The following is a 27,704-nucleotide window of genomic DNA, read 5'->3' as shown; positions in this document are numbered from 1 at the left end:
ATAGCTTAGAGGCACACCTTGGTAATTCAGGAATTGATCTAAGTCTTCCCAATTACTTCTTTACCACCTGTCTACATAACACATTCTATATTTACACTTCCCACTGCATAAGGTGACTTTTTATGTATCCAAAAATACCGTCTCCTTCCAGTGTCAAGACTCCTGATTTCTAGTACTGTATAGTTTATAGTACATGCCTCTTTCACCCTACCCACACTCTACAGACTGACAGAACCTTATCCATTTTCCTCTCCACCATGGTCTCTCAGATCAAAAAATCTTAATTTTTCCACTTTAGCCCAAGGGTATTGGCTATATTCTATCAATAGCAGCAGGCATGGAAAGGAGAGGAGCCTAACCACCAAGGCTCCTTTTAGCCACAATCCCAGTCCTGTGACATTGGTGACGTATGCACCAGCCACACGACTTAGGGCCTTCTCCTTGGGGACTCCCAGGAGCTGGAACCAGGGCATCAGGGTTGGCAACTATTCAGAAGTGAAGTGGGTTTGGCCAGCAGAGCCCAGCACAACCTCTGGATTCTGCCTCTAGCCTGGGAGATTATTCCTTTTGCTTTCAGATTGCTGACGAAAGCCCTGAACTTTCCAGAGAAAGAATTGCTTGTAGGTCTGCCTCCAGGGCGGGGCTGGGACAGGGTTTGGGTGGGGATGAAGGCACCAGCTCACTTCCACAATTACTGTTAAGCAAAAGGCTCAATCACCGGTCATTCTAAAAAATTCTCTGATGGGACAATACCAGGAGTAAAAGGGTATTGGTAAACCAATAACCAAATTATTAAAAGGTTATTCGTAAACCAATAGCCAAATGATAAAAAGCAGTATTTTCATTGTGAATATTCCAAGGGTGGAATGTGATGACGAAATAGTGGAATAGTGTGGCTGAAGTAGATAGAGTGAAAAAATTTACGTTAAGATTAAGGGATTCCTTAACTAACAATTAACTCCTCTGGGCACTAAGGACCTCCACCCTCAGCCTGCGCTCTGACTTGGGTGGGCAAAGAGGACCCCTGCTCTCCTGAGCCCACTCTAGCCAGAGCCCCTGGATTTCCGTTTTGTGAGACACTGAGTCACTTCCTCTCTCCAGGTCTCACCTCTGAGCCTTCCTTTTCCCTTCTCTGGAGAAGTGACTCACTGCTGAAGGGTTGGGTGACAATGAATATCAAGGATGGGTGATAAAAATACTCCTGATTGTGCAACTCGAGGATAAGGGGATGTATTCTGGATGGGGAATTCAACACGCTGGCCACGAACTCCGAGGCTGGGGTGTTAACAATGGCCGTGGCTTCATCTCTTTGGGGAAGTGGAGCAGAGAAGGCAGTTCAAACAGAAATTCACCGAGCCAGATGTGCTGTGGAGCCCCTTGTTTTGCCTTTCAAACATGTATTTCTGAGATAGGCACATAAAGGCAGGCACTCAGCATGTGGATCACAGAGGCCTGGGTCCTTCCTCCACAACTCTGCAGGGCCTGGCTGAGGCCCTGACAACAGGCCTGTTTCTTTCTGGGTTTTCTCTCCAGTGAAAACAAGCATACTTCCCCAGCGTGGGAGGGTGAGGGAAGCCAATGTGACAGATGCAGGCTCCGGGCTGACTGCTGCACTGACGCCGCAGACCCCTTAGAACAGGGTCACTGAAGATCTCCCTGCATGAGAGCAGTGATAGCAACAGCCCAGCTGTTTCCCCAGATGGAAACTCACCTTCCTTCACCCAACTCACTGGATGCAAACTAGATATTTTCTTCTCCTAATTAACATTCATGGGCTTCTAAGATGAGCAAAACAAAACACAATTTACCCTAAACCATGACTCCCTAGCCAGGTCACAAGCTATTCAAGATTCAGGAAGAGAGGCATCAAAGTCACCCCATCCAAGAGGTCAAACAAATGGAAGCAGAGACACTCATAAAAGTGAAATCTGTGTGTGTACATGGGTGCGTGCTGGAGGGAGGGTACAGCTGAGATTGTCACAGCAGAATTCAAAACTTCAATTCTCTGGGCAATTAAGGCAAAAAGAAAAAAACACACCTTAAGAGCTATTGGTGCAATTCCAGAAGACCAAGAAACTTGGATCAGCAAGGTTGGTTAGTCTGCTTTTTAAAGGTGCCTCAACTACAAAGATCTTTTCCCACAGTCAGGAACCTTCCCGCCAACACGTGTCTACACACACATCTGAGCCCTGCCTTCTGTAGGAAAGTATCGGCCCATAGAGCTGCCAAAAGGTCCCCAACTTCAGTCAATGAATCACTGGCAGAGGGAGGAGGAGGTCCTGGGACATTGCTACAGGTTCCCAGCACCAGAGTAACAGTTTATAGAAATGCAAACCTCCCCACATGATGCACTGGGCAATTACATCCTCCAATTCACTGTAAAGAGGCTAGGAGCAGACTCCACAGAACATTATATGTTTACCCAAGCAGCCTTGGACAGAGAAGACACCCAGTGACTTTCCCCCCAGGTCCGTACAAGTGTTGGCAGGCACAGTCTCTAAGCCAGGCTCTCCTCAGTGGCACAAAGGAGCTGCTTCCCAAACTCATCTGGGCAGGCAGTGGGAAGAAAGGCGCCAGCCAAGCCCAAGGAGGCTTTTCTCAACTGATCATCTTGGGAAAAGCCAGATATAAATTTCACGGCTGGAATGCAAGGGTTGTGAAATGCTGGAAGAAGCCCCAAAGAGGGCCAAGGACTCTCCTTCCAGGAAGGCGGTGGGTGGAAGGCTGGCCAGGGCTAGTGGAGAGGAGCAGGTTGCTCAGAGGAGTCTGCCTTTCTGGGACGCAGGAAACAGGCCTCAAGGAAGAAAGAAAGAAATCCCTCACCTCTGACTCTGAGGTGGTGGAGGGGCCAGAGATAGGGTTGGTTTTGTTTCTGAATATGAAGAAAACAAGGCTCTGTGTCAAAAAGTGGTTCTGATATAAAAGAGCCAGTTATGACAAACACAGCTCGTTATTTCTGGGAGCTGGAGTCATGAGGCTGACAGCATGTCTTCCTAGGGTTAAATATACACAGTAAGCTTCTAACACCCAGCTTTAGCCTTATCCTTGATGTCACGTGAAAGGTCTCTATTCATGCTCCAACTAGTTAGATAAGACCCACCAGTGAGGGTTATTACCACCTCAGAGACAGTCTTGTGTGTCCCTCATGGGGTCCATAGCCATGGGGCAAGGAAGATCACACTGTGTTAATGACTAATAGACTGTCATAAGCGCCACCCTTCTCTAACCTTGAGCGAGTTGCTCATTAGCCTCTCTGTACCTCAGTTTCCTCATCTATAAGATTATCTACTTTATAGAGTGACTATGAGGATCAGCTAAATTCACATGCTATAAAGCACTTGGAACATCACTTGGCACATATTAGGTGTGGTTGCAGTGTCAGTTGCTTTTGAGGTATGAAAAGAGCAAGTACCTGCCCGGCTGGGCGTGGCTCAGCGGTTGAGTGTCGACCTAGGATCCAGGCGATCGGGGTTCGATTCCTGGTCAGGGCACACACTCAGGTTGCGGGCTGGATCCCCAGTCGGGGGCGTGCAGGAGGCAGCCGATCAATGACTCTCTCATCATTGATGTTTCTATCTCTCTCTCTCTCCCTCCCTCTCCTTTGCTCTCTCTATAATCAATAAAGATATATTAAAAAAGAAAAAAAAGAAAAAAAAGAAAAAAAAGAAAAAAAAGAAAAGAGCAAGTACCTGACTCCCCAAGTAGCCCAGAGCCTAGCTGCTAACGTCGAGACTCCACTGGCTCCTCTGAACTGCAGCTTCCTCAGGCCACATTCAGACCCACGAAGCCCCATGCATATGAGTGTCCCAGGCCAGAAAGCCTGGCTAAAGGAAAATCAGACGTGTAGACACAATAATGCCCATGCTGGTTGCCCGCCCCCACCAAGAAAGGAGCAAACACTGGTGCCAGCACATTTGGGGTTGACTTTCTCAGTCGCAATCCATGTGGTTTATCTGAAATGGGGTCAAGTCCCAGAGAGGGAAGCACAGATATTACAACTGTGCTTGCTTATCTGAACTGAGCCCATCGTCATCGATCCTGAGATAATAGGGAACTAGAGTCTTGAGAGACTTGAGGGGTGTATTGGAAAATGTTCTTGGCAAAGGAGGAAGAACCATTTCTCAACCAATTGCTAACAAGTTAGTTAGTAATCAGCATACTGAGAACCTCAGAGGAAATGTTCCAATTCCCTCCAAACTGCAGATTCCAGCACTTGGGAGACCTGACTGGGTACTTGAACTGCAGGGAAGGGAGATACCCCAGAGGGCTGGCACCTCTGGTCTATTCCCACTCATCTCTCTGTAGCTCAGCCAAGTCAGGCCAAAAGGTGGAGGCTGCAGCCTCTGCCTTGTGTCTACAGACAGCCCTCAGACCAGACCTGATGTCCACTGCCCAGTCAGAAAGCGCTATATGTGTGCATCCAGAAACTTAGAGCCTTGTGCCTCTTTGCAATGTCATGGGGGCATAGCAGCTGGAAGTATGCCCAAGACAGGGAGTGAGAGCTCAGACCTACATCAGATTATACAAGAGAAGCAAGTGGGGTGTGTCTCCACGAGAGTCCCTGCCCTTTTGCCCAGAAAGCCGGACCTTCCGGAGCTGGATGGGCCATCTGGACTAAAACTGTCTGAAAGTTATAGGCAATCTGCTTGAGCCTTTAAGCCTTCAACTACCTCCCAGCCTATCACCAGTGCTAACAGGGCCTAGAGGGAGAAGCCAAGCTCAGGGCACAAGAAGAAGTGTGGCCCTGGGACAGGGTCCAGATCCACAGGTGGAGAGTCTCCAGATGCCTCATGACCCAGCCTGGCCATCTGCTGCTGCCAAGGGAAGATCACGGTGCCTTAAGCCAGCTACTTCAGGGTAGCTGGCTAGAGAAACCCACTGGCTGGAGTTGAAAACTGCTCTGAGGCGGCAGTGGAGTCTTCTCCTGGCTCTTGCCAAAGAGCTCGATTCTCATGGCTTCTGCATGGTGAGCCCTCTTAGGCAGGCATATCCCCAGAGTAATTCTCCTATTCCACAATCTGCTCCCAGGTTGCATTTTAAACCAGCTACGCCTCCCTGTACCATCCTGGCCAGGTCTTTTCTCTGCTTGTTACAATTCCAGGGTGCCTTCAGGGTCCATATCTCATGCTCTTCCTCCTCTGAGAAGCCCTCCCTAACTACTCCTGATCATGCTGACTTGTCTTTTCTGCAGTGTATTAAATCACTACCACTTCTGGGGCTTGTGGATCAGCATTTGGAGCTAGAATTGAAAGAAGTGGCTATTTCCAAAATATTGCACCTATAGCCAGACTGACACCAATTAATTAATTAGTTAAGTGGTTCATGTGCCCCCCCCAAAGAGCCTACACCCTAGGTGGATCCCTGGGTCCTGAGCCTGCCACACAACAAGTGTGTAATAAAGACTTTTTAGAAGAAGGACGGATTACACTGGTCTTACAGTGAGCTGCTTCCTTTTTAGTCCAGAGCACAGCAACTTCCTCCCTGGCAGGCAAGGTTCCTGCTCTGGCCTGCCAGCTCCCAGGTATCCCCTGCCAGCAGCTATTCCCTAGAGCTGCCCTGGGACTAAGAGCAAAGAGGGGGGTGCCCAGCTCCAGCCCTGCCCACCATTTGGCCCCTATCAGAGGAAAAGAGGTTAGCAGGAAACGGATCTGACCTTAGGGTGGCCACAGTCTCTTCCAAGGGCTATGGAGGCCCCTGGACAGGCAAAAGAGGCCTGCAAGGAACTTCCCTTCCCTGCCCTGGGGCCCATGGAAGGGAGGCAGGAAGAAGGGCCTCAGCAGCAGGCGTCCAGTATGAGGCTGGCCAGACAGTGAGGCCCCTGGGGTTGCAGCTATCAGCCGGAGACCAGGCTCCAGGAAGGAAGGAAGGGCAACTCTGGTCGAGGCCGAGATAAGGGCGAGCCGTGCTCAGCACAATGGGCTCCCACAAGGCTAGGAGGCCCCAACTCAGATTTTGCCCCAATTTGGCCTCCCGTCTGCTCACACAGCCCATGTAAATATTTACTTATGTTTATATTCCTGCTCCGCTGGGTCCCCTCTGAGGCCTTTTCCTATCTATGACCCACAGATCTGTGTTCCCCAGACCCTGGGCCCAGCCAGCAAGGGCTATCAGCATTGTTTTCTCAGCAAGCCACAGAAACAGGCCCTTCAGAAAAAACTGTCCCCTTGTCCCAGTCCTGGGACATTGCTGTCAGGTAGCTGTACTAACCCCTCTGTTGGCAGGGAACTTACGGGGCTCGGTCATGGGTAAGGCCATTCTGCCGCTGAGGGTTGATTGGTGGAAGGACGGGCTTGCTGTTGATCTCAAGTCCTCTCCTCAGGGTCTCCCGGATCTGCTCCGTATCTGCAACAACATCACTAAGTTGTCTGGTGGCCCCTTGGACTCCCAGCATCCCCCAACCCTGCTCCTGGAACCTGGTTCTGCAGACATGCTGGGGAAAGGCCCCCATGAAGGCCCTGAGCCTGCTCTAGGCACCAGCAGTGAGATCTGAGTGAGCATGAGGACACAGGGCTGATAGGCACCATGTTCTCAAGAAACTTTTGGTCTGAAGAGGCCATTCGTGTAGAAGACAAGGGGTGGCCTCTGGACTTCAGATGGGCACCCTCAAGACAGGGCTCTTCTTCACTGTACTTCCCCTTCCTGAATTACAGCCCCAGCTTTAACTTTAACATAGTTCCAGACAGTGACTGCCAAGGCCTATGCCACTGCCCAAGACCATCCACAGCTTTTGCCCACTGGAATGGGTGCCAGTAAGGGCTGCAAGTGCCCTGCCATGAATGGTCAGGTGTCTCTTACACAAGCTTCTGGATTCTGGGTGGCCAGCTGGTATCTGGTCCTGCCACTCCTTCCCTGTGGGTTGGGTCAGTGAGATGCTGAGGTCATCTCCCCACCCTGACCCAGGGTACCCTGCCTCTCCAGGAGTCTGGCAAGGGCCAAGAGACGAGAGAGGAGTCCCTGGATGGGATTATTTCTTTGCAAGGTGCTTTGCTGGTCTTTGGGTGAAGCCTACTAGCCTGGTCCCCTATACTGAGATTTTGGTCTAAGACTTAACAATTAACACTAGCTGCTCAAAGGATGGGCTCAGAGTGGATGACAGAGGTGATTATTAATTTTTCTAACTGTTTGACTTGTTACAGTAGCATGGGTTACTTTTATAATTAAAAAAATATCCAATAATGGTGAAATTTTGGAATTCCTCCTTAAATTACCTCTTTTGTCAAAAGCAACTGAATGATTCCAATAACTGTATATGTTCTCTTGGAACTCCCATGGGCTTGGCACACCATTAAAACAGCAGGAAGAAAAGAAAGAGGTCAGCTATTTGTGCTAGGGGTTTAAGTTGTTCTTCATGGAACGAGAAAACCTTTCACAAGTGCAATCACATATGCAGGCATTTTATTCAGGAGTGTGGGTAAATTACTTTTAAAAAATGAGAAAAGGTGGAAGAATAGACAAAGGAAGAAAAAGAAGCTATAAATACATATATTTTTAAATGGCTGCTTTTCTTTCGGAGTTAGTTATGGATGCCCTTTGCTAAAAACCACAATTGCTTCTATAGCCAAGACCAACATGATGAGCTTCCAACAAAAGAGCCATATCCTCCTTCTCTAAGACCTCACCCAGAATGCAATGGGTACAGGGTCCCCGGCTCACAGCCCCTAACACTGTATCTGCAGGACAGCAGGACAGGGAAGTTTGCAAGCTGGCCTCACACTCAGGCCTCTCTTGTCTAAGGCCTGGGAGGGCCTGAGGCCAGAGTGATCCTTGGGTCTGGCATGGCTTTCAGGCCAGAGCTGGGCCCTGTGTCAATTCTGTGGGTGGCCGATGCTTGTTCTCTTGTACTTGGGTGGACTGTGGCCTTTTCCTGTAACTGTTCTATGGCTTCCACTCACCTCCGTGACCTCAGATTGCAAGGGATAAATCTAAAACACAATGGTCACTGCTGATGGTGTATTTGAAATACACACAGGAAACACAGGAGAAATGGGTCAGTAAAGCTCCCTTAATTCCACCCTGCTGGAAGACTCCACATGCTGTTTAAATCCTGCCAGGAAAGAAACTATTGAATGGGCTATTTGTGTTAGAGACCCATCCTATAGAGCCTGAAAACCAGGCCTGGGGAAAGGGGAAGAGGAAGGCTGGGTGAGGGCTCCTACCTTTGCCAGAGAGCCGTCGGGGCTGTGTGCCTATGCAGATGCTCCGGCTGTCTTCGTCATCCTCAGGGGGCCGGCTCAGGTCATCCCAGGCACACTTGGCACTGACACCGCTTAGATTGGAGCCATCCGTCTCGATGCCTTTGTCAACTCTCTCCTGCTTAGAAAGAACCAAAGAGCCAGAGTTCCTTCAGCTAACCGGTGGCCCAAGGTCAACACCACCTTTCCAGTATTTACTGAGCCCTTGTAGATACTGTGCACGGGACTTGTGCTAAACAAGCAAGATCTCTGATTTTGTTCTGCCCTGGTTATTAATGTGTGATGGTCTCTGCCAGCCACCAGACTCCTCCAGGGGAACCAGGGATTAGGGGAAGCCAGGAAGAAGGAAAATCCCAAGGGAAGCTTCTCCTCTATCATCAATCTTCCAGTAAAATGACCTTCACACCTGTTTCGAAGCCTCGACTCTGCTCATCCCATGCAGGCCTGTGTTGCTGACGTAGCAGAGCCAGGAACTACTTCCCAGAGGAAAGAGACACTCCTTCCTCTCCTCCCAGCACCCAGGAAGAACCTCCCCAGCTGCTGCTACAGAGGAAGGGTGGGAGCTTGCCAGGACTCAGGTGGGAGAGGCCAGGACTCAGACCAACTTCTCCCTGGCTCCAAGTCTGCAGTTACCTCTTCTAACAGCAGGGGGTGTGATCACACAGTGAAGCGCCACCAGAGAGCAGCAGGGCAGGACTTCCTGCACTACTAACTTGTTTGGCAAAGGACTCTGGATGGAGTTTCTTTTCCATTTCTTGGAATGAAATGGGGGCCTGGAGGGCAGTGACCATCTGAAGGCCCCATCTGAGGTCCTGTCTTCATGCAGGCCTTGGCACTGTTGAGTCCAAACACTCTCCAAATGGCCTCACCAAATGGCCTTGAGGAAGAGTTGTACCTAAACATCCTGGGGTTTCTGGTAAAACCTAGTTCTGTGATGTTGGGCTTTGGATTAAAGGTCATCTGGAAGGCTCTAGTAACCTTGCTCATAAACAATCATGTGGGCCAAACAAAGCTCCTGAGTAAGCACCTCAATAAGAGTCTGCACACCTTCTCTGCAGGCCTCCACAGGCACCAACTGGCTGCTGGTGGGCCAGGGAGCCTATCTGGGGAAGCACAAGGTAATCTTACATAAAGTCCTTATTTCTTGAGACCAGGCCTTGCCCTGGATGCCTCCCTTTCATCAATCACACTTTCCTCCTTTCCAGTGCTACCATTACCCTGGGCAAAGCTGGGCTTCTGAGCAGTGACAGGGACAGGCTGATGAAAGGGAGAAGCTCTGTGCTCCAGGCAGGAGCATGTGGGCCCTAGTTTTCTCAGGGTAGAGTCTGAACTCTTCCCTCTTTACTGGCCATCTGAGGCCCCTCACTGAAGCAAAGAGCTAAGAACACCTCTTGGCTCAACTAGCTAAAACCACTTACTTTATAAGTAAAAAAGAAACAGTTAAGACCCAGAGAAGTTAAGGGACTTGTTTAGGCATATGGCTAGCCAGTGGTAGAGCCTGGAGTAAAGGAACAGGAGCCAGCTCTAAAATGAACAGCTTGCAAGCAGGCCCCAGACTGGCGCACGTGAGCACAAGAGTTCCACTTGGCGCACAGAGCCACCAGGAAAGAGAGCTGGACTTTCTCACCAAGGTCTGCCTGCTTGCTTTTAAGGACCACTAGGTGCTCTTGGTACTGCTGGGTGCTCTGGGGGAAGCCTAAAGATTAGGAAGAGAACTATTCTTGGCATGCAGAGAAAAGACAGGCTGCTTACCCTACTAGTTCAAAGGACCAGGTTCTTTCTCAATACTTGGCACTTATGACAGGGGCAAAACAACTGCCCATAGTGTCCCATGCTGGATCCCAGTGTGGCTGTAGAACAAGGGCTTAGGGAAACATACCCTTGGTGGTTCCTGGTTCTTGCATAAGTAGAAGCTACAAGGAAACCAAGTTTAAAGTAGAGATAACAGAGGATCCTGGCAGTAATTTGAAAACTTCAGTGTTAAAGGCACTAGGAAAATAGAGGCGCATCATTTGTGAAAGAGTAGGGTTTCCCCAAGAACTCACAGATCTGAGGTAAGGAACGCAGGACTGCTGGCTATGTGTCTCCCTGCTACCTCTTCCCTGCCATCCCTTGTCCCTCTAGAGGCCACGTAACTCCTCGCAGCTGCCTGTGTCCTACCAGATTTTTAGAGGCATAAATAGTTCAGAGATGGCAATGACCTGCAATTGGCAGGGGGAAAGGAGAGGCAAACACGTGACAGGAACATTATTAGCATCTGCTGCTCCTGCTTCCTAAGCAGCCCATAAGAAAGGAAGTTACGTTCTATTTGGCTTTCAAAATTCATCTGCATGCAAAAAGAGTGCTTCTTCTAAAAAAACCAAAGACGACACTGAAACTATACAGCTGGGCCACGTGAGTGGGCAACTGCAGGCCTGTGTGTATAAAGACTTCCTTTACACATCAAGAAATGCCCACCTACCCAGGGAAGGAGCTTGGTGCCTGACTGTTCAAGATGAAAATGTATCTAAAAAGGGGATAAGATCATTAGACCAATCAGGGCTCCCCACTGCAGCTGGGCTGTGGGGTCATCACCTACTCTATTGTAGGGTGGTGGTGGTGGCAGTGTTCTTTACAAAAAGGGGAAGTGGGAGGGTGAATACTGGGAAAGCAATATCCATTATGTTGATTTAGTTGCTGATCTTATTTTTTAAAGTCAGGTTTACTAATCATGGCTTGCATAAAATAAAATTATCCTTTTTAAACGCAAAAATACATGTGTTTGAGACCAGTTTTCCTGGCCTGAAATCTCTGCTCCCTTATGTGCTCTGCAGAATTCAGGGGACAAGTTCCAAATCATGCCGTATTTCTACTCACTTACAAATAAAGCTCCTCATTTTCCCAGGATGAAAGCCAGTGTTATTTGGAAGAGGCCTAGGCACAGTGTGCTAGAAAGGTTTTCCTCACTCAAGACATACTTGCAGGTGTGGATCGATCTCAAATATGGTCTCTCCCCTCCGCATGTCAGTTATCAGCCAGGGGCCGCCAGCGCTGTGGACAAAGAAAGGGGCAGGAGGGTCTGGGCTGGGCCTATAGCCTGCCCTGTTTGCTGCCCCAGGCCCAGAACAAAAGGGAATGGTTAGTGGTCAGGGGCCATCAGGGACCAAGATGTCAGGAAGCCCTGATGTGAAAAACCAGTGCCTGAACAGCAATGTAAGGGAAAGCCCACATGTGGGGGAAGGAGGGAGTCCCACCCCCAGGCCTGGGAAGCCAGGCACCCACCTTGTAAGGAGGGGGTATACTCACATGGGCACCGTCCGCAGCAGCTCCAGGATGCCCTGCCCGTTCCACTGCTGGGCTGCATGGAGCTCCTCAGTGCAGACACCAACAATCTGAGACCAAGGGAAAAGATGCCATAGTGCGTTAATGGCCATTCCTCCCACCCATCCAAAGGTCAGCCACCCAGGCTCTGTCACTGTCACTGTCACCTAAAGTGATGGGACTACAGGCAAGATCTGTGCTCAGGGGTTGGTGCATCCAAAATGGGATGGTTCCCTTAGACGGAAACAGTTGCCTGGCCAGGATATGGATGGACCCATAGATGTGGCATTGAGGCCTGATTCTTGTCCTGCTGTGATAGGTCAGGTGTCTGGTGACACAAAGTCTAGCCCTAGAGTGCGGAGGAGAAAATCAGGGCCCTGCCAACTCAGAATGGGTCCCCAGCCTGTGTCCCTAGAAGTAAGGGAGGTCCAGGGAGATGTTCCTGTTTCACCTAGGATCATGGGGAATGTAAACAGATTTGGAGGCTCTTCAAGCTCAAAACAACAACCAAAGGGCCTAGCAGCTGGTGGAAGAGCTCCCTTCCTTATCAGGGACCTTTAGTAAATCTCAAGGGAAATGATTGAATCTTCACACAGAACCCATCAGAATCACAAGGAGGCCCCTCTGCAGATGGGATGGACGCATACCCCAAAGCTGCATTCCTGCTGGGAGTTACTGTGCCTGAGGCTGCCTGGGTCTTAACTAGTTAACAGAAACACCCTTCCTGGAACGCCTGTCAGATACACCCATTCTCTCCTACCCAAATGCCCCTTCCCTTTCCCCCTTCTCCCATCTCAGCAGGTTAAATCAGACCATCTGAATAGGCCTGACTAACAATCTGAGGCAGGAGAAAATGGAAGACGAAGAAAATCTCCTGTTCCTTTCACCTCCCCCCTACCCAAGCCCTCTGTCCTTCCAGGACTTTTCCTACAGGGAAGGCTCAAGCCCATGTCCAACCTGTGCCTCACCTGGAGGAAGGTAACTACCCCAAAGGGTGTCTGCACGGGCTGCATCTGCGGATCTTCTGTCAGCAGCATGTGCTGGATTCTTGACTCACTGTTATCCAAAGGGCTGTGCCAAGACACATGGTCCCCACTGCAGAAGGTGTTCTCTGTGGAAGAGACAGGAGGATCCTTAGTGTTTGAGGCCCTGCATCAGGCCTAGAACTCAACCTGGGATCTGAGAAGCCCAGGCTGGAAGGCTACCCAGGCTCCTGAGGTAGCCTCTGTGAAGGAGGAGAAACAGTCACGCAGATGAGAGCAAAGAGTGTAGACGTTTCCCCCAAGCCAAATGCGGTCCTGCAGGCCAATTCTGCCAGCCTTTGACAGAAAAGGACAGGCTGCTAGTGTGCACGCTCACTTGTCCTGGCAAGTCCAAAGCCTTCTCGCATCTATTCCACTTCCCTAGCACCTTCACTTATTTGGCAGGGGGTGGGGGTGGAGGGACAGTCATAATTGGACCTATCAAGAAAGAATAATGTGCTTTATTGTGGGGCCACCTGAACAGAAGTCCACAGGGAGACTGGAGGGCAGTGAAAGCCCTTCACCTTGGAAAAGCAGGCCAGGGTTTATGTGCTGCTGAAACTGCTCAGAGGAGAACACCTAACCTTGCAGGGCCTTTGATATCTGTCAGCAGTTTCCCCCAGGTAGATGGATTTAGGGAACAGTTCCTCAGGGAGGAACACTGGAGGCTTGAACTAAATGGAGGTCAGAATTGTGCCTCACACTCCTCGGCAAAGACATACAGCCTGGTGGGGTGTCTGCTTCCATGAGGACACAGACATTGCATCCAGGTTGCCCAACAGAAACATGTGCAAACATGGCCGGTCACCTCACAACCTTATCAATGAACTTCACACAGGCCCATTACTTAAAAAAATTTGAGGTAGTATTAACCACAGGCAGAAAACCACCCACGTAGTATGAAGTCTTCCACCACCCCTGACTCTTACCTTGGGTGCCCTTCCAAAGGAACTCTGCATTTACCAGCCTCTCTATTTTTCTTCTTCTAATACATATGGCAGCTCCCCATTTTGTACATTCCATATATCCTGGAATCATTGCACATCAGCACACAGAAAGCTACCACATTCTTTAAATGGCTGTATGGCAGTTCACTGTGGTCTATCACATATGATCTGGGAATCTCAACTGCTGGGGCCCCTTCACTTTTTATCAGTATTTGAAGCAAGGCAGAAAACACGCACACACACACCCCTCAGCCTGAAGGCCTCAGAGAGCTTCTGCTCTCATCTGTCTTGGTCTAAATATTAACTCCCTCCTGAGTCAGGTGAAGTTACACACCACTTTTTCTAGGAGACAGGCTCAGGTTATTGGTCCTAACCTCAAAAGCATTCATTCAGGAGGGAGAAGAAAGACGTCTTCCTCTAAGAGACATGGAATAATAAAGGGGAGAGAGGGCTTGGCTCTAGCCTCCAAATTTCCAAACTCCTGCTGGACCCACTCTTCCCAGATTCCCTCTCCTTTCACAGAAGTGCATGTCTATAAGTAGCTTGCACTATCTACAAATTAGAGACAATATAACAAGTGAAAAGATTGACTTAGTAATTAAAAGTTTCTTCCACAATTAAAGGTCCTGGCCCAGATGGCTTCACTGGTAAATTCTATCAAACATTTAGGGAAGAATTAATAGCAATTCTTCAAAAACTATTCCAAGAAATAAAAAAAGAGGCAACACTTCATAATTAATTCTATGAAACCCATATTACCCTGATACCAAAATCAGACAAAGGCACTAGAAAAAAAGAAAGCCATAAATCAATATCCCTGATGCATAGCCACAAAAATCCTCAACAAAAATACAGGCAAACTGAACACAGCAACATACAAAAAGGACTACACACAATAACCAAGTGGGATTGAACCCCAAAATGCAAGGTTGGTGTAATATAAGAAAATCAGTGTAATATTGATATAGTATTATCAATAGAATAAAGGTTTAAAAAAACACATATCATCTCAATATACACAGAAAAAGCATTCGACAAAATCCAGTACTCTTTCATGATAAAAACACTTGAACCAGGAATAGACAGGAACTTCCTCAATCTGTTAAAGGGCATCTACAAAAAACCTGTAGCTAACATCATACGTGATGGTAAAGACTGAATTATTTCCCTCTAAGATCAGGAACAAGACAGAGATTCCCACTCTTACCACTTCTATTCAACACTGTACTTCATGAACCTTAAAAACATTACACTAACTGAAAGAAGCCAGTTATAAAAGGCCATATGTGATGCCATTTACATGGAACCTCCAGAAAGGCAAATCTATGTAGACAGATAGATCAGAGGTTGCTGAGGGCAGGGGTGGTTAGGGGGGAATGGGGAATGACTGGTATGAGTTTGCTTTTTGGGGTGATGAAAATGTTCTAGGGTTCATTGTGGTGAGGGTTTCACAACTGTGAATAACACGGTATGTGAATTATATCTCAATAAAGATGTTAAAAAGAAAGAAAGAAGGCAAAAGAGAGGAACCTGGCAGAGAGGCAAAGCGTATGAAGCAAGGCCAAGGCCCTGGATTCCTTGTTACCACCTCCTCAGGGTAAACAACCCCGCCTGGGAGAAGACTGACTCATAATGGCCAGACATCACAGCATATTACAGGTCTACATGTCCTGGACAATCACCTAGTCCAACATGTTCATTTTCTACAAATGAGAAAAGGATCCTCGAGACTGCTCAAGGTCATGGGGCAAGACAGTGACAATGGGCACACTGTAACATTTCCCAAACTCCTGAGTCATCCATAACACCGTCAGAACTTTTAATGTATCTGTGTACCACCTGTACTATTATCTACCTGTGTTTCCCCCCCTAAAATCGACTCACTTTTAAAACCTAAACAAACTTAATTTAAACGGAAAAACTCCCTATCAAAACACGAAATAGGGAAAATCAGTGTTGCTTACTGTAGAGAAGATAATTTGATAGCTTCAAAATAACTGAATGAAAACAAAATATTTTAAATCTCCAACAAATACTGTCGCTTACCTGACACTGTTAAAAGTGAAATGAATAAGGGTAAAGAGCTGTTAAAGGGTTAAAGAGTAAGTCATATCAAACTGACAAAATCAGCAAGACTGAGTCAGAGATCTGAAGAGGGAAGAGAGTCCTCACTCATGTTATTGAATGCCCTGTCCAATTACCACTTAAATCTGCTGGCTTTGGCAAATCAGGGCATCATGGTTAATTCTGCAGCTGGGAAAGCCTTGTTCTTATTTGCCTCTGCCCCTTACTATTTGTGACCCTGGGCAACCTGTACAATCACAACTTCTAAGCCTGTTTCCTCATCTGTAAACAGGAAATAGTGCACCTACTCCGGGTGCTCTCCGCTGCTGCATGTTATTACTCGCGTCCTGGAATACAGTACAGCTATTCCCACCAGGTCCTCGTCCCTTTATCAGAAAACAGGACCAGCCACAGAGCCTGTAGCTAACAGCAAGTACCAGTAGGTGGCACCATGACTCCTGGTTTAAGAAAGAGCTGGGCCAGTTCCCTCCAATGCCTCAGGTCCAGCTGACGTCTGGTGTGTAGAAATATACCCAAACCTGAAAGGGACTTAGGCTGGAAACAGGGAAAAGACTGAAAAGGTTTGGAGCCATGACCTTTTATTAACCAGAACTGGCATTTATTTAAAAATAAATGTGCAAACCTAAACTGTTTAAATGAAGAATGACTAAAAGGTACACTTAATTTGGGAAGGAGTGCAATTTAGGCAGCTGGGAGTGGAGACCCTAAAGCAGGAAAGGGAGACAGACCCAATTGCTACTCTAAGATCAACACACCTCCCTGAGCGTGTGTAATCAAGATCTGGCAAAATGAGTTAAAGCGGGGCAGGTGAGGAGAAAGCATAACCACCCACAGAAAGGTTTAGAGAGCAGGAGGTGAACAACCTTCCAGCCGGGGGCAGGGTTTTCTTCCCTAGCCCTGCCCGATGGAGAACTAGACTTATTAGCTCTGCTGTGGCCAAGAAACAGTCTTTCTTAACAATGAAAGAGCCTCGGTCACAGTTTTCAAGCCTGGGACAAAGCCACAAAGGGCTCATTCTTGAGTCCAGTCTGGTCTTTATTTCTGGATGCTCGGCCCCATTCTGTGTGGAGCCACCACAGTCTTAGCACTCAGGCCCCAGCGCCATCCCAGAAAGCTCTCAGCCCCCTTCAAAGGGTTTTCAAATGCTAATGATGCCTCCGTCAGAGGCCCAGCTGTTCAGCCCAGTGGTTAGAGGAGCTCCCCCCTCTCCCTTCCTCTCTGGCTTCCTGAAGAATCCTAACCAAGAAATTAGGATGTAAATCTGTGGGACCCCAACTCAAACCACATAGCAGAGGGGCCTCTGGGGTCCGAAGGCAAGCCATTTCAAGTGGGGCCATTTTCTCCTTCCTCTGAGCTCTGCCTCCAAGTACCATGAATAACCTCCCTCGCTGCTGCCTGTTTGGTAAATTCACCAGAGGGGAAATACCACTTCAGAGTGGTAAAAGGGTCCAGAAACTGCTAGGTACAGTTCCGCCTTTGCTTAGTTGACAGAAAGGTCTTGTTACTCTATCTCTCTTTCCCCTTAACAAACAACTCCCTGGCAAGAACTCTTTAAAAAGTTGGGGGTGGGGGTTATGGGTGTACAGATTCTAACTGGCCCCTAAACTGACCTTACCCCCATCTCCCAAACATCCGGCCTTAGTCACGGTGGTCTGAAGTTGGACTATGCCAGATATAATAAGTTAGTAAAATCTAGGGAAATGGGTTGCAGAAGAAAACAGCTATTGTTTGCAAAATAATTAGTGCTGCCTTTGAAATAATGAGAAACAAATACATTCTTCAAGAATTCTTAATTCATCCCAACTCTGGACAATGACTGTCTCCGTTCTATGTAAAAGTCCAGTCCCAGTGATGTTCTACACAGCAGCTCAAAAAGCAATGCTCCCCACCCCCACTGCTCATTCCCTACCCCAGTGCTCAAAATTAATATGCTTGGTCCAAGGAGAACAGGTTAATGTTGTCTTCTGGAGTCCAAAAGAGTAGATTTCTCATGGCTGAAGCTGGGAGCCCGGGAGTAAAAGCCCCTTTGAGTGTTCTGAGGTATTATATGCTTCTGAGGACAGAGGGCAGGGGCAGGAATTCTAGCTGAATTGTGTCAGGTATCAAATAAGTGGCTGGTCTGCAAGAGGTGTTTCAGAAAGGCCAGGAAAACAGGAGGTGGCCCAAAGTAGGCTGGCAGATTAGAGGTCAACTTTGAGGTCAAACTTCTGACCAATGGGATGGCCATCATGGTCTCTCAAGAAACAGTCTCCTTCTTCCTTGCCTTCTTGGTACTCACAAATTACAATGACAACCAGGGCCCAAGTGTCCTATATGAAGACAGAGCTGGTTCCTAGGAGGGCTTAGCAGTACTCTAAAATGCCAGATATGCCTGAGACACCCTCAGCAATACAGACTGCTGATAGGGAAGGTCACATAGCCTGCCCTCCTGTCTCCAAAAAGTTCCAGGATGAAACCAACACACATGGGGAGAATCTGGCAACTGCCTAACCCCACCCTCCTTCCTGAGAGGGTTCAAGCTGCTGCTGCAGCCACTGTGGGCTGCTTGGTGGACCTGGGCCCAGAGAAGGCTTCCTCTAAGATTGGAAGAGAACCCCTTAAAGTCAACTGAAGGCCCACAAACTAAAATACATTTATGGGAGCAGAAACACAAGTCTGCACAGGCACAGGCAGCCTCATGTCCCCAAAGTGAGACAAGGAGACAACCTGGAGGTTTTGCCAAATGAACCAGCTCTGGCCTAGGCATGGAGGAGGTCAAGTTCAAAGTCAGATCCCTCACATAATCCTATTCTAATTTCTAAACCCCACACACAGGCTTTCTCCTTGCTCTAAGCCAAGCTGGGAGGAAGGGAGTAAGGATGTGTGTGCCTAATCTATTTGTTTCTTAGTATATTTCCAGAAATGAGGAGGTGATAGGATGTAATGACATTTCTGAAGTCCTTAACACAACCATGAGATACTAGGCTCATGGGGGGGAGGGGGGGCAGGCCCGACCCCAGGCACTACAAAGGGCACTGCCCTCAATGCCTTTAGCACCCTAAGACCCAGAGCCTGCTCCAGGCCTCTACCTCCACCTGACAGCACCCACCAAAGGCTGACCACAGACCCTCTTCTTGCTGGGGAAGATCAGCACTCATCTTTTCCTGGTAACACTGACTCTCCTCCCTCCAGGGATCCAAATAAAGCTTTGAGTGAGTGCTTCCCTGCCTACCCACCCCTCCTCCCCATCCCATCCCCAAGCCAAGGCTAAGAGCTCACTTCAGAGCCTTGCAGCAGTGGTGAGGTGAGGCCTGCCCTAGAAACTCTGATAGCAGTTAAGAGCAGTGATATATGCACATCACATGTGAACAAAAAATAATTATGTCCGGGGTAATGCACCTTTAACATGTGAGTGCTGCAAGGAGAGGATAAGAGTGGGATACTCTGGAGCTTAAAGGCTTCAACTGTACAAACCAATGGAATTTGGCACCCCTGCTCCTCTCCACACACATGCACAGCAGACAAGATGCTTGTAGGGAAGGAGATCCTAGGAGCATAACTACACAACAGCCCCACTGCAGGGTTTCAAGTCAAACTCCTCCTAAGAAAGGCCAACAGAGGAGCCCTTCTTTAAGAAAGAAAAAAAATAACAATAAAACAAACCATGTATGGGAGAGGGAGAGAAACAGATTCTCTGTACATGCTATGAGCTTTTGTGGCTAGCGGCAAAGTTCTTCAGAGCTGGATGGTGGCCAATTATAAAGTTTTTCCAACTGGTCAAGTGGTGGAAGCAAGAACTAACATCCTCCCACCTTTTTAAGCTTCTGAATGCAGTTTTGTGACTTGAAAAGTTAATTTGAATGTTTGGTTAGAGTCCCTCCCTCAACTAATTCTGTCTGATATTAATTTGGCTAAATGTGGTTGCAAGACACTGTGAGGGAAATGGATGTGCTGTACCGCTTGATTAAATAAGAAAGAGAGGAGACATGTTTGTTCTTACAAAACTAAAAGGAAACATAAAGGATATTCCTTCTAGGTTTTGCCTAGAATCAAAGGAATCACCAAGGATTAGAAAGCTAGTCAGAGGAGACTCAAAATTGTTTCCCTATGTATTTTCTCAAAACCTCTGGCTCTCCAGCTTCCTTCCTCTCCCTCAAAGGCACAATCAAAAAGGCAAATAGTGAAGTATAAGGAAAATCCCTTTTATAAGCAGAGAAACTCAGCAAACTGAAATACAGTTACAGCAAGGGAGGTAGGAGGCTGCTGCAGCCCCAGGGAGCCTCAACCAAAAGTGAGTCTCTGGGGGCTGCAGACTTTTCAAAACTGGCTCACTACTCGGCAATGGTGTGCTTTCCCCAGGAGTGGACCATCACTCCCAGACACTCACCTTGTGTCCACACACACACAGGGCCATGGCAGGACAACCTCACTGTTATGGAGGTGAGGGTGAGTACCTCAATGGAAAACAGCTCAGCAGGGGTTTACCCACCACAGCTTGTAGCTGTCACCAGTCAAATCCTATTCATTCATCCACTATGTGCCATGCCCTTCTGTAAGGAACACAGGTCCTTGCTCACCACTTCAAGAGAGCCTTGCACACTAAGCTGGCAGGTGCTTTCACTTTTCTTTTAAAGCAGCTCCATCTGTTTAGACACTTGTCAGTATGGGGAGGAAGAGTCTTCTGCCCAGAGGCTTGTAACTGGGCCAAACCCGCCCTTGCTGCTCTCACTTTCCTTAACCGGCACAGAGGGCCACCACCTACTCAAAGGTCAGATCCCAAGCCCCTTTGTTCTTAAAGTCAAAGTGACTGAAGGGGTTTTAAACCTGTAGTTAGTTCCCTTATACATTTCACTACCACCCCTTCCGGCCCCAAATGTCAGGAGATCCTTTGAAGCTTTAAAATCAAGCATATGCTTCTACTCCTTTCATCTTTTTCCTGAAGAGACTAGTTAAAAATCTACAATGAAAATCCATGTAGTTGCCAGACACATGTAAACTAGCACAGTCACTTTGGAGGGCCACATGGCAGACTCTATTAACATAAAAGATACATTCCCTTTGACCTACTCATTCGACTTAATGTCCAGTCTAGAGCAAAATACATAGGCAAGGAGGAATGAAAAAGGAGCTCACAGCATCTGGGCACTGTTGGCAAAAGTGGGAAAATGGAAACAACCTGAATGTGCACCCCAGAAGTATGGTTAAATTATGGCTTATCCATACTACAAAATCATAGGTAGCAGCAAAAAGCATTAGATAAATCTTCATATATTGACATGAAAAGATCTCTAAGACATACTGCAGGGGAGGTAGGAGGCTGGTAGGCTGCTGGAACTAATTTTAAATATCCAATTGGGAAGAGTGGTACAGTGTCACTTACATTAGAGAAGGGAAAAAGAACCCGAACATTTCTACAGGTACCTAGAAGAAGGCGAATACACAGAAGAGCAGCCTGGACAGTTGCAAGAACCCACACTGAAGGATGAAGTGGTTCCCTCAGGAAACGGCCTGGTACTGGGTTGAACGGCATGGAGAACTTTATCTGTGGAGTTTGAATTTTTAACGTCAAAAATGTATTTATGTATTACTTGTATACTTAAAAAATTAGGAGAACCCCTCCTTGATATCTCTGAAGGGCAGCAGGAACCCCTTTAGCAGCTCCCACAGCCATCACACTGGTCACTACACCATTCACTCTGAGAGCAGTGGTATAGACCTGAACGGGCCAAGTATCTAGGGGACCATACTTGGCTCACATCTAAAATGTCACCAGTGGAACTTCCACCAGCTTAGCTTTTAAGTCCTTTTTTTGAAAAATATTTTTTATTGATTTGAGAGAGAGGAAGGAAGAGAGAGAGATAGAAACATCAATGATGAGAGAGTAATTGATTGGCTGCCTCCTGCACACTCCCTACTGGAGACTGAGCACACAACCCAGGCATGTGCCCTGACCAGAAATCGAACTGTGACCTCCTGGTTCATAGGTTGATGCTCAACCACCGAGCCACGCCAGCTGGGCAGCCTTTAAGTACTTGACAAACGCCCCACCTTCTCCTAAATTAACCAGACTAATGATCTGGTCCTCTTGCCACAGACTTCAAACTTTTTCCGTTTCTTTATTTTTCTTCTCTTGGTGGTTATGGTCAGTTACATAAAAACAATCCCCTTTCTCTCCCTTGCAATTTTTGTTTAGTCCTATTTCTGTATACCGCATACTGTTTCTGACTAGCACTTGGAGCATTTTTACTGCTTTGCAGCTCAGGGTTAACACTGCTCTTACAACATCTAAAATCTAAGCTCAAAATGGTAAATACATCTATAGACCAACAACCAGACAGGCCAGGTGAAGATACTGCACCTATCTGCTATTCCCATTTGTTGGGGGGAGGGGGTAGAGCTGATGCACTTTTGCTGAGGAGCAAAGCTGCAATTGTATCTATGAACATTCCCAAGTCAAAGAACTTCAGCACAGCCCTCATTCTGCCTAAATTCCAAAGAGGAAGGGCATCTTGCCCCACAGAAGTCTGGTATCAGGAGGGACACACCGCCCTAGGGTAAACTTTCCTGCTTTGTTGTTGTTTTGCATTTGTTTGGGGAGTGGACAAAATTGTGTTCTTGGCACTGTTAGGCTAGAGAGGTGCAGACAAAACAAGCATCTTTGTTTTTCCTTCAGGAGAGTGGATGAGGTGGCCAGAATGTGGCTCTAAACTTTTCAGGAGAAGAACCTGACTCTGCCCTGGCTCTATGTACATAAAGCATTTGGTTTCCAATTAACATGAAGAGAAACTTTCTGGAGCCAGTAAGGAGTTAAGTAGATCAAAAAATAAATTCTTCGCTCAAATGCTGTCCTCATTACAGAAAACATGTCTAGCTTCATCTAGACTACAAGTTCAAATATAACCAAGAGTGGAACTGGGCAGGCCTGGTGTGGAGCTCAAAGTTTCCCCCCAGAATTCTCAGGAAGAAGCCACTGCTAAGCCAGCCACTGATTCAATTTGGCAGCAGAGAAAACTGGATGAATCAAACCAAACCAACAAATCCCCATCCCTCATCCCCACCACACTGGAAGAGTCTGAGGGGGAAGGAAAGCACATGCTTTGGCCCAGCCAGTGTGGCTCAGTGGTTCAGTGTCAACCTATGAACCAGGAGGTCACCGTTCCCTCAGGCACATGCCCGGGTTGTAGGCTGGATCCCCTGCAGGGGGCGTGCAAGAGACAGCCGATCAGTGACTCTCATCATTGATGTTTCAATCTCTCTCTGAAATCAATAAAAACAAAAGAAAGAAAGAAAGAAAGAAAGAAGAGAGAGAGAGAGAGAGAGAGAGAGAGAGAGAGAGAGAGAGAGAGAGAGAGAGAGAGAGAGAGAGAGAGGAAGGAAGGAAGGAAGGAAGGAAGGAAGGAAGGAAGGAAGGAAGGAAGGAAGGAAGGAAGGAAGGAAGGAAAGAACATGGTATGGAGGGGCATGAGCACCAGAGAACCTGGTTTCCAAAGAACTCTTTTTCCACTAGGCCTTGGCCAGTCCACCATAGAGCACTGTACTTCAAACTTCTCCAAAGTACGTTTTTTAAAAATCCTTTTTTTGTTCCTGGTCTGAAGTTTAGGCCTCAGAAAGAAACAAACAAAACAAATAACTTGTTACTGGTGACTTTTAAACCAAAGTAAAGAAAATAATACAATGAACTCCCATATACCCATCACTTGCCTTCAATAACCATCAACTCATGGACAATCCTGAGTCATCTATAACCACCACCACCACACAACTTCCCAAATAGTCACTCCAAATATACATATTGTGTTCACCCTCAAGTCCAAGGTAAAAACAGACCCTCAAGTGAAAAGTCTTCACATAATGGCACTTCTCTCTGCTTTATTCTCTGATGTACTTTCCTTTGCTGTATGACTTTAAAACAAGTCATTTAACTCCTCTGCACCTGTTCTTTGTGTATAAAAACATGATGATGTGATGATGCTACTGTCTACCTTGAAGGGTAGTTTTAGAATCAAATAAAAGAATTAAAATATGTAAAAATGACTTTGTGTGCTGAAAATACTATACAAATTAAGCAACTGTTATTTGAAAGATTCTACCACTGGAAAGCACAGTCGCTCTTCATAGGAAAGAATGAAGGCAGAAGGGCGCAGTGGGAGGTAAGACACACAAAGTCCATCCACAGTGGCAGAGTAGACAGCTTCCACAGGGAGCCAGGATTCTAATTTTTTACTTAGGAAACTAACCCCACCTCTTCCTGCCTTAATTTACATCAAGAAACACATCGATAGTATTAATGGGTGTTCTCAAAGATCTCCCACCTGAGTCAGACCTGGAAGGGCCTGGGAGAGAGAGCAACAAGAAGGGGAAGGAGGCAAGCTGCTTGCAGGAAGCCAGGCTGGAACCCAGCAGAAGGATTCTGGTAAGCATGCTGGATTCGAAGAAAAATGACCATGTATTAGGTGGCCTCTGGGTTCAGTGGGCTGAGCTCCTAGATCACCAACCCCACACCTAGCACTTAAAGCCCCTCTACAAAGGCCTGGGCTAGCAGCTGCCCAGACTTTACTAGACCAACCTCAGAGGTAGGGAGTATACTGTCTCATGAGGCCTAGCCATGTTAAGAAGTGCTTCCACATCCCAAAGAACAGTTAACAGCTTTCTAGTTCTCTGCTGGGTAACAAAGAAAAAGTCAAATCCCTCTTCCATATGGCAAGACCTCAAATATTTTTAAAACACCTGTTGTGCGTCATAGTTTACCACTCCTCACACCTCATCCCAAAGTCTTTTCTTCTTCAGACGAAAATGTTTCCAGTTTCCCCCATTTTAAAGCCATTCCTTCCAGACTACAGTTTAAAGAACTTTTGCCAGTCTGAAAGCCACTTTTCTCTGGACATGCCCTGAGCTGTCAATGCTCCTCAGAATGTGGCACCCGGGAGGGGCTGTTGGGTTGGAGATGGAACATGAAGCAGACACTTACTTCTGAGTATATGCGTAAAGACCAAACCCCCAGCTGTCTATGTGTCTGCCCATGTACTTCCAAAGTTCCTATCTGATCAGACACAGGAAGGGGTTTAGAGATAACCAATTTTGGGTGATATGGTTATAAGAAGAAACAGCAGTAAGTTATGAGTAATAACATTTTGGTGTTTAGGCAAGACTCCTTGCCAGGACACTTCTTCCTGTTTAGAGGGATGGAGTAGGGGCTGAATTGTGAGGGTAAGCTTGGAAGTGCATTTTGCTGGGCTTTCTGAGAACCATGCAGTCGACTTAGCTTATAGCCCTCCAGTCTCAAAGAACTTCCTCAACATTGGAGTAAACCCAGTCTTAAATTTACCCAAAGCTAGAAGATTCCTGTGACTCATTCTGTGGACTTCAAAGGCTACACAGTGCTTCCTCGGTGCCTGGGCTGCAAATGGCCACTACATGTGACAGCACTGTGGCTGTCATGGCCAGGGGCTGCCTCTGGAATCCCCTTCATGTAGGAGAACTGGGCATATATACCAAACTGCAAAAGATACAGACCTTGTGATCCTGCAATCCCACTCTAGAAATTTATTCTGAGATCACTGAACCTGGTTGCCAAGATGTACATACATGGAATTCCTTAGAGTGTTGTTCAAATTGGGGAAAACTGGAAACAATCTGAAAGCTCATCAAGAAGGGCCTGTTTATCCTGGGAGGTCTGTTATCTTGCTATCTGTAGCACTGATATAATAAGAAATATGTATTTTGGTCTTAACCCCCAGCTCCTGGCCAGAGCTCCCAAAACCTTTGTAATTTCCTAAATGATAATGGTGCTAGGAACATTTTTTGTTCTTGGTCTTTGACCCTGGATCCTGACACAGAGCTTTTAAATCCCTTTGAATTTCCTGGATGATGGGAACATCTTTTGAGGAAACAGCTTCAGGATGGCTTCAGGATAGGGGCTGGTCACCAGGAAGACTAAGCCATAATTAGAAGTTGAAACATTCAGCCTCTCCCCATCCTCCAGGGAGGGGAGAGGGGCTGGAGACTGAGTTAATAATCAATCATGCCTAGGGAATGAAGAAGCCACCATAAGGATCCCTAAAGTATGGAGTTCAGAGTGTTTCTGGGTTGGTGAAGACAAGGTGTTGGGAAGGTGCACCTGTAGAAGACATGGAAACTCCACACCCCTCCCGACATGCCTGACCCTATGCATCTCTTCCATCTGGTTGTTCCTGAGTTGTATCCTTTTATAATAAACCAGTAATCTAGTAAGTAAACTGTCTGAGTTCTGTGAGCTGTTCTAACAAACTGTCAAACCTGAGGAGAACCCGCATTTATAGTTGGTTGGTCAGAAGTACAGGTGACAACTTGGGACTTGCAATTTGCTACTGAAGTGCAGACAGTCTTGTGGGACTGAGCCTTGTGAAATCTGATGCTAACTTGAGGTAGATAGTACCATAACTGAATTAAATTGTAGAACACCCAGTTGATGTCTGCAAAGGATTGGAGAATTGCTAAGAATGGAAAAATCCATACCTCTGGTCACATAAGAGAGTAAAGTAGTAGAGGAACATAGTTCATTTTCCTTTCACCATCACACAATGCAACACCTTACAACCATTACACACATTGCTATTGGTCTCTATTTCCTTGGCTAGAAAGACTTCCATGACATGATGCTGGGTGAAGAGAACATGCTAATATGTACAATATTGAATTAGTAAAATTGTCTAATTATTTTATGCACAGAGACATGTCTAAAAGGATGGTAACAAAATGTTAACAGTGGCTGTCTTAGGGGCAGGATTTAGATAACGTTTATTTTTATTTTTCAGTTATATAGTTATTTAAGTTATGAAGTAAAACAGGCTTATTATAAGAAATTCAAACAACAGACAAGTGTATAAAGTAAAAAATAAAACTTTTTTCACACCAGCCCATTTTTCAGATATAACCATTGTTAATGTCTGACAAGCATTCTTCAAGATTTTCTTGTTGTTTGCCTCGTTTATGTGCATTATGAGAGGATTATTAAGATGATAGTCACACAGCTTCAACTGCAATCTGCCAAGGATTACATGGTTTCATTAGCGATGTCTAAAGTCCAGATGCTTTTAGTAATAAAAGCAGATTTTTTTGAAACTTGAGTACAAAGCAGGCTTATTGGCATAATCTATAATTCGAACAATAAAATCTTACCTTGAAAAAAGAAAAGATTTTCTTGTAAGCATATATAATCAAATTCATATTTTTTCTTATTTTTTAAAGTAAAAACGCATACCCACACCTTGCTGTTGTTACTTGCTTTTTCCATGTTTTCACCATAGCTTAGACTTTTTTTAAACCATCTTTTTTTTTTTTTAACAGGAAAAACAAATTACTTTTGTTGGGGGGAATAAAAGGATATCAGGACAGAATGCAATGCATGTGTGATCTGAGTGGCCCAGTGAAGAGAGGCATAGGACAAAGGCTTCTAGTGTTGAGGTCACCATGCTGGTGGGGATCCAGACATGCCCAGCCAGCCCAGAAAGTTGGTAAGTACTCTGTTCTCCCTAAATCTTCAAACCCAAAGAGGGACTGCCAGAGCTGAACCCAGAGCTCAGCAAGGCTGGGACAGGGTTGCAGCCTGAGCCAGAGATGCCTCCCTGCCCATACAGTACCCCAAGTATGCAGCTTCCACTGGGCCAAGCAGGCCAAGGCCAAGGAAGGCAACCCAACTGCTGTTTCGGAGGAGCCCTACAACCTGTCAGCAAAACCACCTCCCATTGCCCGGGCTTGCTGCAATCCCTCTTGGAGAGCACCTGAGTTCCTTTGTCCTTTCCTTTTCTGGTTCTAGCTGCATCTGTCATTCCTGGAACAGGGGCTCTATAAAGAGCCCCACTGCCAGGGGAGCCAGAGCAGAGCTGTGTCTGGCTTAGGGGAGCCATTCATTTCCCACTGAGAGCTATGAAGAATCAGAGCAAGAAAGCAGCACCCCTTGCACTGGCAGATCACGGCATGGTTTTCAAAGCTGCTCTAATAGCTGCACCAGAGAGCACACCTTGAGGTGTGATTTGTTCTGTGGTAATGGCCTGGGGCTGCTACTCAAGGCTCACTGTCCTGTCCTCTGGGAAGTTCTCTGAATAACTCAGTCATGGTTATTCTTTTGGTTTTTCTTTTGTAACAATAAAACCCATGTTCTGTATAGAAAAATTTTAAATGGCAGTAAACTATCAATAGGA

General features: G+C 46.8%; 1 protein-coding gene across 2 annotated transcripts in view; it reads right to left on the bottom strand.

Annotated features, from left to right (window-relative positions):
* Positions 1–27,704, bottom strand: part of SUFU (SUFU negative regulator of hedgehog signaling) — an 86,844-nt gene that overhangs the window by 25,267 nt on the left and 33,873 nt on the right. The window contains exons 4-8 of one of the 2 annotated variants that reach the window (XM_081158849.1): positions 12,461–12,603; positions 11,478–11,563; positions 11,150–11,222; positions 8,157–8,310; positions 6,231–6,342 (exon numbers count right to left, since the gene is read on the bottom strand). In XM_081158849.1, the coding sequence (XP_081014975.1) occupies positions 6,231–6,342; positions 8,157–8,310; positions 11,150–11,222; positions 11,478–11,563; positions 12,461–12,603 (568 nt within the window). Of the gene's footprint in view, positions 1–6,230; positions 6,343–8,156; positions 8,314–11,149; positions 11,223–11,477; positions 11,564–12,460; positions 12,604–27,704 lie in introns of both variants that reach the window. The other variant, XM_081158848.1, reaches the window with a different exon arrangement.

The sequence above is a fragment of the Miniopterus schreibersii genome (genome assembly GCF_964146895.1).
Source record: "Miniopterus schreibersii genome assembly, chromosome: 14".
In the NCBI taxonomy this organism is placed as follows: domain Eukaryota; kingdom Metazoa; phylum Chordata; class Mammalia; order Chiroptera; family Miniopteridae; genus Miniopterus; species Miniopterus schreibersii.
This window is presented reverse-complemented; position numbering and strand designations above follow the sequence as displayed.